The following is a 12,759-nucleotide window of genomic DNA, read 5'->3' as shown; positions in this document are numbered from 1 at the left end:
TTACTTATGATAATATGAACAAATCTCCTAGGTAGGGGGGGGGGGGGGCGATGGCCCAGCTTGATCTCCACTAAGCTCCGCCACTGCGTACCAGCCCGCGTGCCACATCCCTCCCACGTCCTCTTCCTGCTGGAAACAAGTGGTACATGGCCAGTGCCCGGCTACAGCCATGGCCAGTGCTCTGAGTGATTCTGGCCTCCATCCTTTCACTCTTTGTTGGTTGGTTGAAACAGAAAACTCGCGGAGCCTTCCTCGCACCCGCATCTCCATGATTGATCAAGCTTATGGTACTATTTTTCTCTACTGGTTCATTTATTTGAACGAGAGGAAGATTAACCTAGATGAAAATAATGACTTGGGGGTGTCTATTTTGTGAAGAGGGACCACAACCTTGAGATATCGAGGCTAGGACAGGAGAGTGCATGGAAATTTCAACATGCATCGCGTCGCCCAGGGCCAGCCCTGGGGTATGGCCGGTGGGGCGGCGGCCTAGGGCCCAGGCGGGAGGGGGGCCCATGATGTAGTACATATCTCTACTACTATAGTGTAGCAGTTTTGAATTTGGATTTACCACTTGCCTCTTAGTTTCCCGCCAGAACGACATTGGACTGATACGAGCCATTGATTTCTCACAGTATGCTCAAATCTACCGTTCATCAGTCATCTGTGCTACGAATCCAACGGCTGGCATGCGCTGGATTCGCCTCTCACGCTGTGAGTAGCAGGTCTGTCCCAAATGCAACCAGCTGTGCGGAGCATCTAGAAGCTAGGCGATTTTCCTATACGAAGTAATACTCCACTGCAACCCCACTCTCCAGGAGTAAAATAAAGAGAAGCTGGAAGACTTTTCTAGAAACGTATGCCATGCAACCCCACTCTCCAAGGGATTCTGGCCGGTCCCACTGAATGTGTTCTTTTTTGCTGGACCAAGCCAGTACCTGGAGTCGTCGTATAACCTTTTTTGTGTTTAAAAATTAAAAAGTCACATAACCTGGAGTATGATTTAGCTGTCGTAAAAAGAAGAAATGACGCGCCACTCTCCAGGATATTTTGCGGGCAGTTGGCCCAGGTAGCAGTACCAGTCACATTCACATTCTTCCAAGCTAAGACAGAGATTCTACTAATACCAGACACATAGAAGAAACTAAAGGGATGCTTCACGTTCCAATGCTTACTGTCTCAGATTTTAGATGATACATTAGGCCATGGAATTGGATGTGCCATTTGTTGGATCGGAACTCACAGGTAAAAACTAAAGGAATAATAAATGTGCAATGAATACAATACTTCAAATTTGAGATGTTAATTTACGAAAATTATATACCATCAAATGAACAATCATCAACATGAGCAAATTAAATATTTGTATCCGACATGAACGTATTAAAATATGTTTTTATTATAATACTAGAAATATTTGGCTACAACTCTGCAATTCATATTTGAAACTTGCTGGAATTAATTTATTAGGCGGCAAATTCAATCAAGAGAATGAACAATCATCAAGAGATTCTACTAATACCAGAAACATAGAAGAAACTAAAGGGATGCTTCACGTTCTAATGCTCACTGTTTCAGATTTTAGATGATACATTAGGCCATGGAATTGGATGTGCCATTTGTTGGATCGGAACTCACAGGTAAAAACTAAAGGAATAATAAATGTGCAATGAATACAATACTTCAAATTTGAGATGTTAATTTACGAAAATTATATACCATCAAATGAACAATCATCAACATGAGTAAATTAAATATTTGTATCCGACATGAACGTATTAAAATATGTTTTTATTATAATACTAGAAATATTTGGCTACAACTCTGCAATTCATATTTGAAACTTGCTGCAATTAATTTATTAGGCGACAAATTCAATCAAGAGTTTGTACGGTTAAAACTACTCTTTACATTTATTTGAAATGTTATAACAGCCACATCTTGATACTGAGTTGTCCACGGTAAAATTAAGTTGTGTCATCTTATTTACATTCACCTGAACACGTTTTTGTATAACTCATAAAACTCTATTACGCTATTATAACCCAAGATTTCTTCCATCATATATCTCTTGATGGGGTCGGAACATTTATTGTATTCTGAAGGTATTCAAGTTATGTAATATGTATTTATTCCAAAAAAAATCCAATTTTTTTCATATTGATATGTAAAAATGTAAAATACAACCAAGGTCCTAAAATTATTTAAGGTTCAACTAGGTCATATAGGAATGAAAATGTACATCTAAATCATAAAAGTAGGTAAGTGGTCATTGCAGGCCCTAATTTTTCTTTTTTGAGGGTTGCAGGTCCTAACTTGGTCTGATTCGTCCACGTGCATATTGAGAGAGGTGCCATCGTCAGATGTATTATGCAAAAAATACGCATTGCATCTCGCATGTATTTGGACCATTAGGCATGAATGGTGAGCAATATAAAAAACAATGTATGTCAAATGAAATGTCTATGCACGCACATAACTAATATGTAACATTCATTGGGGTGCAATACTTAAGCGTCACGCTTGATGGCCAATGAACCAGAGCACCTAGCGAGGGAAATTTGACATTAGAATATGGATTTCACAAAATTGCAATGCGGCATTAGACTTCTAGACATATTGAGTATTTTTAAGATAAGCATTACAAATAAAAATGATGGATTATTCGGGTGTCGTCTTTATATGTTAGCGTGCTCAGCACGTGCAACTTACTAGTACATACTAATGCCCAACAAAAAATAGGTAAAAAAAAAGATGGGCTAGGGCGCGAGGCCCATGCGATCGATTACAAAGCGTTACGCTAGCGTCTTAGCTATCGGTACCGGCTGCTCATTTTCTTTTCCTTCGTCTCGAAGGGCCCTTGGACGATCTTTATTAGAAAGAAAGAAGAAGTACAACGCGGTTAGCAGTCTAGGCGAATTAGATCTGGAAACCAGAGTCTGACAAACCCCACAATATAACGATTACAACACCGTACAAATGCCAATGACTCGCTAGGAACCAAAGTCTGCTATATATGCAGCCTGCTGAGCGCCATATTGCTATGTCTTCCCGTATCAAGTCCAGGACTCTTTCAGCACTGCTCGTCACTTGGTCAAAAACTCTGGAGTTCCTCTCTTTCCACAGCCTCCAGTGCAACAGAATTGTAATAGTATCAAAGTTCCTGCGCATTGGCTTGGAAATGCCTGCTCTCGCGCGCAGCCACCACTCCTCAGTGCAGCCGTCAGAGTCATCCGGTATCGTAAAATGTGCCCCAATAGAAGACTTGAATAGACACCAGAGGTGTTGGGCGAAACGGCGGTGAACGAATAGGTGTGTACAGTCCTCCGGCGCTGACAGACAGAGGGAGCAAGATGTGTTTGCAGGCCAACCTCTTCGTTCCAGATTATCGGCCGTCAGACACTTGCCATGGACGACCAACCACATAAAGAATTTGCATCGTGGTGATGCTTTGGATCTCCAGATTGGCTTGTTGCAAGCAAAACGAATATTGAGCATGAACAACATCTTGTACGCACTGCCGACCGAGAACTCTTGCCCCTTAATAAGCTTCCAGCGGGCCTGATGCCTCACACCAGGCGTTAGACTTGTATCGGAGGTTAGATCCCAAACTGATAGATACTGCGCTAGAGCTTGCACCGAGATTCCGCCCGAGATATCCCTGATCCAAGATTGATTATGGAGAGCCTCCCGGACTGAGCAGCCGGAGTCTTTGACAAAAGAGAACAACGCAGGTGCTGTTGCTGCGATAGAACGACCTCCGGGAGCCAGTTATCTGTCCAGAACCTTTCAGACGCCCCATCACCGAGTAAGATCGCAGAGGCCGCATTGAACATTGCTGAAACTGCTTTCTCCGTGGTGTCAGGCAGAGAGTGCCACGGCCTGGGATTTTTTTTTCTTTTCCTTCGTCTGGAGTCTGGACGGTTCGTCTCTAATCTCTTCGTCCTACCTGCCGCTCGGCGCTCGGCGCCTCGCCGTCACGGCCGCCGCCGGCTCGCCGCTGCAACGAGCCAACGAGGTAATCCATGATCCATTCCATCCGTCAGTTTCTTTAGCCCATGAGCACACCACAATCCAGAGTTAGTAATAGTACGTATACATATCCATGATCCATTCATGTTCTTGATGACCTGATCCATCCCCCCAGATCCCAATTTGACAATTTCAGTAGTATATTTTATTTTTTATTTAATATGTACGTATTCAACTATATCCTTATGTATGTCTAGGGTTCCAATCATCCGATGTATAAATTCTTAATTCTTTGTACCCTCTTTTCTTCATGATTTTAGGACAATATCCTGCCATGTTGCCTAAGAAGAAGCAATTGTTGGGTGCTGAAAAAAGGAGAAGAAAGAAAGAAAGTATTATTGCATCAAGAAACGTCCGAAGAATTTTTTTTGAAGCAATGAAGTATTATTGTTGTTGATGGAGTCAGTTGAATTTGGTTCTTATTTGAGGTAATCATAGCATGCTAGTTTCATTTTGCTATCTTTTTAGTATTATTATTGTCGATGGAGTCGGTTCGAATTTAGTTATTACTGTTGTTGATGGAGTCAGTTGAATTATTATAGTCAAATTTGGTTGAAATTTATATAAGGGCCCATGTCACTGAGTTCGCCTAGGGCCTGTGGAAACACAGGGTCGGCCCTGGCGTCGCCCCATCCCAAGGTGGCTCAAGGGCGCTCCTCTTCCAAACCCTAGGATCAATCGCCTGGTCCTCCCCTTTCCCTGCACCACCACCGGACGAAGCATGTGCGGCCAATGGTGGTGGCAACTGGCAAGGGCCTTCCTCGTGACGTCTGTGGATCTAAAGGCGATGGATCCAGGCGGATGGTCAGGCACAGATCATGACGTCTCTGGAGATGATGATGACGTCATGGATGGTCACCGAGGAGAACAAGCGCCGGATGTTGAAGAAGAGTGACGTTGCCACTGCTGCTGCTTGGACTGATGTCTACGACTTCTTGGTGGCTCCGGCTTCACAGAGTCAGGCTGCCGCCGCCCCCTTGGGGGCTCCGGTTGGCGCATACCCGTATTACTACCGCCCCAGCTGCAGGTGCCAGGCGCAGCAATGGTATACGGTGGCCAGCAGGTGTCGCAGGGCCATTTGCCGCATGTGTGGATAGATTGTCAGGAACAGCAAGAGAAGGAGGATGAGCAATCTGAAAGTGGCTGACAACATGTGAGCCATCACTAAAATTCAGTATCCTCGTTTTAGCCACAAAATCCAAAGTTCCAAACCAATTTTGAGGTTTCGTAATAGATTATATCTAAAGAGGTTCCTTCATGCAAGTTTTGTTGTTGTTGCGGTGTCTATAGCGAAGGGATTATCCTTCGAGACCAATTGGTTAAAATTTACCATACCGTGTCCATTTCCATTACTCCAAACTGAAAGTTGGCCTCTGGATTCCGGTTATGTCTGTTCAATATGCAATCGTCGAGCTCGAGTGCCATACTAGCTCTGTTTCTGTGATGTGTTTTTCTTGTATGAAGTTTTTCTGATCCTGGTGAAGCTGATTTGGTCTTGGCTGAATGTCCCATGGTGTTTTGCGAAACCACATGCAGTTGGATGATCTGTCGTTCAGCCGAAGCATGGCAAGCAAGTAACTGAATTCGCAGGGGGTTTGTAGTTGTAGAGCATCATGGGTTGTCGCCACGATAGAAAACATTTGTATTTACATCGAGTGAACCAACTGGTTGAAATTCACCATACCGTGTCCATCAAACTACTACTTCTAGTTGGCATCTGGCAATGGCCCCTTTTTGACATGCAAACGTTGAGTGGCGTGCTACCTCTCTGTTCAGTGACCTGTTTCCTTGCGGTTCCTATCGTCTCGTACGAAATTTCAGTCCATGTTGCGGTTCCAGCTGAGTCCGTCTTTAAACCGAGTGTCCATTGGTGTTTTGCGAGATTACAGTGGAATCATGATTGGTGATTCAGCTGGAGCACCTCAAGTAAGTAACCGACATGTCCAAAAGGGCATGCCGTTTCTAGCCTCAAAACTGACACCGTCCACGTCCGCTATCACAACCCGGTGGGATGATCGATATGCCAGCCGTCGCTGCTGGCCGGCCGAACAATCCCGAGATCGAACAATATCTCTACATGCTTGCATTATGCCCAGCCGAACAATCCCGAGAACTTCATAAGAGAGCAAGAAGATTCACACAGGGCCAGAGTAAACAAGCATCATAAAAGAGCTTCGCTAATGGCGGTGAAATACAGTGACTGGACCGCTGCTTTGTGTTCGTTCGTAGTGGTTGCCGAGTGGCGACGCGGTTTGAGCAGTCACCGCGCCCCCGCGCCTTTTCTCTGTCTGTTTTGCCTCCATGCATGCAGTGGTCACATGCGCGCTAGTGCTCTGCAATAGCTCTTCGCCGCAAACGGCAAGCCGAGCCGAGGGAGCCTGCCGAGATCGGCAATGCTGTAGCGGCTAGGGGGTACGCGGTGTTGGCATCAGTCCGTGTTTGAGGGGGGGAGGGAGGGAGAGAAAGGGAGGGGCTTCAGGCTTGGCTTTCTTTGCACGCACGCCGCGTATCAGTGGCGCTGGAGAGCAAGACGACCGTGGTGCAAAGAAACTCCCTCCCCGATGCCCTTCCCAAATACTGTAGCAGGATGCATGGCTGGCTAGGCTCGCATTCGTCCGATCGAGCTAGGAATAGGACTACACCAGAAGCTGATAGATGTGTCGTCTCCCAACCTAAAGATGACATGCAAACGGCAAGCTGAGCCGGAGAGTGGCCCATGCATGCGATAGCCTGCCCAGATCGGCAATGTAGATTGTAGAGGGGAGGGAGCTACACGGTGCGATGGTGCTACGAAACTTCTTTCACCCTGCCCTGCACATGCGCGTCCACGCGGAGGAGCTCTGCCTTTGTCCAAGCCCAAACCTTGAAGCAAGCAGATTTTTCTCCCAGTAGCAGCAACTCTCTATCTCGTCCATATCGATCTATACCGGGCAAGCATCCGCCATCCAGTTGTTTTAAGATCCAAGAATGTTGAAATCACATGTACTGCCTTTGAAAAGTATATTATAAAAACTTTTTCTTTAACACAGTACATACACAGACGCTCGTACACTTACCCTTATGAACGCCTCCGTACTTGATGGGAACGTCTTCTTTCACTAAACGCACATTGCCGGAAGGCCTGAAATTGTTTCGAGTGAGAACGAGAGACAAACACAGACATGTAAAAGTGAACAGTCCTTTTCATTGATGATGGGATTACACACATATATAACCCCCGAAGGGATGCGAGGCAACCGCCTCGGTTAGGAAAAGCAGGGATTAATATGATTAATTAAATCCTAACTTTCTCCCTAATCCATGCTTGTTAGTGTAAGTATAATCATCTTGAAAACTCCTCCAAAACTTTGTGGGAAAAATGAGGATACATGTGTTTGATATGTTGCTAAAACTCCTGCAAACCCAGTGGAAAAAATAAGGAGAAATTGCTGCAACATATAATAGTTATTGCCTCTTTTAACTCAATATGAGAAAACCCATAGAATTTAGAGGACAATAAATATGCCATATATACTTTCTTAAAAACCCCGGCGGGGAAAACAGAAAGTATGGCATATGATCTCATGTTGATATTACCTCATTGAAAACCTTTATGAGAACCTGTATAGTAAACTCATGAAGAGAAAAAGAGTATATTATAATGGATTGAATAGGAACAATTCAGGAAGATACTTCCCCTGATTCTTGCAAATTTTGAAGCCATCACATACCAATTCCATGAATATATTTCTGGAACATAGAAGTTGGTAGGGACTTCATGAGCAAATCAGTTACATGATTTGACTTGCAAGATATGCAATATAGCAATATTGCTTATTATGTAACCTGTTTGCATCCAGACAACACAAGAAACATTACCGTTGAGATAATGGTTTAGTGGATGTAGCCATGAGGTCTGTTTCAAAGACTCTTCATGAGAGGGCTACCACATCTAGTAGGAATACTTAGCTTGTCTACGGTCTGACATAGTGACGATCTGATCGATGTATCCAATGATATCGGTGTTCACATTTATGTGAAACTAAAAACCAGGACAAGATGTTTGATGCCTTGGAGATATCGAAAGATATTCTTGAGTACCAAACAATTGTGTTTGGTGGATCCAATGGCATTATGGAACGTTGAGTCCCAATATCTCAACGTCTAGAGAATGAACTACCATGAGAGTTATGGATGGATAAGGTTAGTCCACAATGAATTTCTCGAATATATTATGAATAACTGAATATATACAACATAGTACATCATAATGTATGAATGAAGATGCTCAATTTGTAGTAACGAGCGATATTTTGGTTTACCCAAATCCTTCAATTTAAACTCCGTCATTTAGACCAAGGAGACAAACACAGAGATGTAAAAGTGAACCGTCCTTCTCATTGATGATGGGATTACACATATATATAGCCCTCGAAGGGGTATGACCGAAGGGATGCGAGGCAATTGTCTCGGTTAGGAAAAACAGGGATTAATAGGATTAATTAAATACTAATAGAAATAAAGCCAGAAAAATGCGAGCACCAATGTAAGTACAAGACTTGAACTCCAGTGGACTGGAGATACCACTGCGCTCCTAACCATCGAACCATAGGTTGGTTCGCAAGAATATAAGACCTTTTAGATATGTATGGCGTTTTGGATCTCGGCCTCCATGAAGGCTGAATTTTTGAAAAATTCAAAATTCAATTTTTTTGTTTCAAAAGACTAACAATTTTTGTACAAGTAAACAAGGATGTGAGGAGTATGTGTGTAAAATTTCAGAATGAAATACATTGAAATGCGGCCTGTACAAAAAAACACAAATTCATGGTCTGGTAGAATGAATAGTATCATGTGTTCAAAAGCTCCAGATTTATTTCTTTTTTACTCATCACTCATTTCAACGTATTTTTTCTTAAAAATTTATACACTTGTGCATTATGCCTTCATGTATGTCTGTATTTTTTTACACAATTTTTTAAATTGTAATAATATGAATATTCATGAAATTTGAATTTTACATTTGGAGGCCTCCAAAAGCAAATTTCCGCTTTTAGATCACTAAATTACCTTTTTCGCAAAAAGACTTCCGATCTATTGATCGTCATTCATGGTAGTACAACGAACGCCAGAAATAATAAAGATTACATCCAGATCCGTAGACCACTAAGCGACGACTACAAGCGAGCCGAAGGCACACCACCGTTGTGTTAAGCACAACTTGTTGTAGTAGATAGTCGGGAAGTCGTCGTGTTAAGGCCCCATAGGCAACGTACCAGAACAAGAACCGCCGCGCATGAAGAATAATGTAGATCGAAAGGATCCAACCCAAAGACACACGAACATAGACGAACAACAACCAGATCCGAGAAAATTCATTGAGGATAGATCCACTGGAGACAGACCTCCACATGCCTACCAACGATACTAGACGCACCATCGAAACGGGGGCTAGGAAGGGAGACCTTTTTTCCATCTTCAGGGAGCCGACGCCGTCTCGTCTTCCCGAGTAGGTAGAAACCCTAACAAATCTCAAAGAAACGACTAACAACGGAACCCTCCCGCCGGCCCTTGCTAGAATCCACCGCGCCCCCATAGCCCTAGGGCCACGGAAGACGAGGCGAACCTGAGGCGGAGCTGGCGAGAGGTACAAACTCTCTAGCGTTCGATCGTTAACATTACTTTACAGAGGAAGTAACATGTACTCCCTTTATAAAGAAATATAAGAGCGTTTGGAACATTATTTTAGTGATCTAAACTTTTTTATATTTTTTTACGGAGGGAGTATGTAGTATTCCACGTATTTGTTTTGCTTCTCGCTTGGTATACCGAATTTAAGCCACATCATTGGTCCCATTAACTTTTTTGATGGCAAAGTAAATGACACAATGTGCATGCATGACTCTGCCATTCTCCATCCCACCTCTCATCGAAAATGTTACTAGCATTCTTTTTTTTTCTTAGATGGTTCATATATTTTTAAGTAGAATTTTAGTTTCGATTATATATATATATTTAAAAGTCTGATGACAAGACCAATATTGGATATAATTTAAACTCGTTTAAAATTGTTGTTTCACAAATTGATTGGAATTGAAACGAATTTAACCAATTTAACTAGAGGGGTAGAATTGGGAGAATGGGAAATAATTCCCACACAAATCATGGTTACAACTTACAAGACATGAGTTTATTCCAGTTAGCAAAGATTTCTTTATCCTTACAAGGGAGCTCAAAATCTTGGAATCACTTGTTCCATGTAAACTCTAAAGAGAAGATCTTCAGATATACTCACTGTTAAATGATGGATCATTCGGCGACACAAGAAGATAATGCAGTGTCGTCCCCAGCATAAAGAGGCGTGGGTTGTCAGGGTTATTTCTTTCAGGATTGCCACAAGCCCACAGATCGCCATGCCCTGTGCTGCGCGAGAGACCAAGATGCGCCCGTGCTGTGCGATGATCGCCATGCTCTGTGGCGGCCACCTCTGACTACATATCACCTTACCAGCGCTCGTCCCTGTTCCTTTCCCCACTTCTTTTCCTCAGTAACAAGCAAGCAACAGCTCTTGTCCATGGAGCAGAACCCAGAGTTCGCCGCTCTCGGCGCTCTTGGGCTCGCCGGCATCTGCCGCGAGGCCCTCCGCGTCGCCCGCTCCCTTCCAGCAGGCTCCGCCTTCTTGGCCGGTCAGGTGGTCGTACTCACCCTGTCCTTGCTCGCCCACATCGCCGTCTCCCGCGCCCTCTTCTCCGACGCCCTCGCCTCCTCCTCCCACGCTGGCGCCAGCCTCCTCCGTCTCGACACGAACTGGGCTCTCTTCTTCCTCGTAGAGGCCGCCTGCCTCCTCGCCATCGTGGCCCAGTCGCTCTGCGCCGCCGCCTTCTGCGTCTTCTGCGTCGCCCCGCGCTACGGCGTCACCGACGACCGCGACAAGCGCACGATCGCCCGCGACTACCGCACCGTCCCCTGGTTCTTGGCCAGGCTCCTCTGGTCCGTCTTCGGAGGCGACTCCCGCAGCGCCACGCGCCTCATCCGGACGGCCCGCAAGGTCGCCTGGCGCCTCGCAGTCACAACCTTCCACGCCTTCCTCCTCCTCCTCGGCTACACCGCACTCCTCGGCGCCGCCGCATGGTTGGCGCACCACCACCTTCTCGCCCCCGCTACCCCGGTTGAGGAGGAGAGCGGCGCGCAGCTTCCCCGGGTGGCGCTGCTGCTGGGCAGCGCCGCGTACCTCGCCGGAGCGGCGCACATCGGCGCGGTGTGGCGCGTCGCCTGCCTGATGCTGGTGCTGGAGGACGACTGGGGCTTCCCCGGCATGCACATCAGCGACGAGCTGCTCGCCGGCAAGTACTGGGCCGCGGCCACCGTCTTCTGGACGACCGACGGCTGCGTCGTCGCCGTGCAGCTGGCTTTCGGGGCGCTGGTTGTGGACGACAGGATGGGCCTCGGCATCCGGCTCCGGGTGGCCGCGGGGATCACCTTGGCGGTGGCGCTGTGGGCGGCGGTGATGGCGGGGCTGGTGGCGCAGGTGGTGGTCTACTTCGTGTGCAAGAGCCGCCACCGCCAACGGGAGAGCTCGCACGTCACGGAGGCGAAGAAGTACCTGACCAATGTCGGCCGAGGGCGAGCCACTCCCACTGCCACTGCCACTAGGAAGCGACGGCAGTGACCGTGTGCGATGATTAATCCATGGTAGAAATTAATTAGGCTAATTTCTAGTAGTAGTGCCTTCCTATAGAAGATGTTGGACAGTTTGCATGCTTGGGATTTACTATATCTCTACTCCTATAGAAGATGTTGGACAGTTTGCATGTTTGGATGAACTATACTGTATCACTCTAGTCACTGCCGTAAATATGCAGCAAACCAAGCCAGTGTGTTCAATTTCTTCTCATCCAGCCCAGCAGCCAGATGTGCATTTGGACGAACTCAAGTAACTTGAACTGGATGTAATCATACAAAAGAACTGCAATTAGCCTTGTGACTTTTAAATGATGGAGCGGTTCTTTTTTCTCAGTGTCAATTTCTCCTGCATACCATACACAGATTCCAAGCCTAGATTTATACATCAACTAGCTAGCACAATGCCCGTGTGTTGCTGCGGAACTATAAAATACGAGGAGTTAGGTCGCTTGCTTAGGAAATCATCAAAATACGTTGGCATCTTGCGACCTTTGTGCGCTGTTAACTATTAAAAAGAACAAATACAACAAAAGATAATGCCTCATACATCAGAGAATCTCAAGTAACCATAGTACGTCCTTTGACAGACACAACATGTCGAATGTTGAAACGTATAAGATTAATAGATATTGGTAAGTTGACCTCACAAGGTCGTGGAACGGATAGGAGGACAAGATTTATCATCATTTTGGAATTACAATTTGTTCACTCTTTTATTCTGTGATATAAAACTGAAATAACTTGGTTGGAAAGAAAAAAAATGAAAAACAAGAGCATTATTTTGAGTTGGAGTCACATTTGTTAGTTGTGCTTTTTGTAAGTGTTGGTTTCACATGAAAGTAGTAGTGTACTCTTCAAAAGTGCTATTCTAAGAGCATCTCTAGCAGACCCCTTTTATCGCGAACTCTAAAATTGTGTTTACAGTTCACGACATGTCTCGGATAAGGGCCGAAAATAGGCGCGGCAGATTAGAAACTTTAAATCAACCTGTAAACAGGCGTGGGACCCACTTTTTTCATATATTTTTTTCTTTTCTTCCTCCTCACACACGGACTGGTCGAGGCC

At 45.1% G+C, this 12,759-nt stretch overlaps 1 protein-coding gene across 1 annotated transcript; it reads left to right on the top strand.

Moving 5' to 3' along the window:
• The first annotated feature begins 10,201 nt into the window (after window positions 1–10,201).
• On the top strand, window positions 10,202–11,820 carry LOC147961285 (uncharacterized). The gene has a single exon (XM_087535777.1). The coding sequence runs from the start codon at window positions 10,586–10,588 to the stop codon at window positions 11,678–11,680; it is 1,095 nt and encodes a 364-aa protein (XP_087391903.1). The 5' UTR covers window positions 10,202–10,585; the 3' UTR covers window positions 11,681–11,820.
• Window positions 11,821–12,759: the final 939 nt, after the last annotated feature.

Source organism: Triticum urartu, chromosome 7A (genome assembly GCF_056163025.1).
Source record: "Triticum urartu cultivar PI428250 chromosome 7A, HENAU_Tu73, whole genome shotgun sequence".
In the NCBI taxonomy this organism is placed as follows: Eukaryota; Viridiplantae; Streptophyta; class Magnoliopsida; order Poales; family Poaceae; genus Triticum; species Triticum urartu.
The sequence above is the reverse complement of the archived record's forward strand: the minus strand, read 5'-3'. Positions and strand labels throughout refer to the sequence as shown.

Bases quoted from the DNA above. Each gene is read 5' to 3' on its own strand.
- LOC147961285 (XM_087535777.1), top strand. From the start codon at position 10,586: ATGGAGCAGAACCCAGAGTTCGCCGCTCTCGGCGCTCTTGGGCTCGCC.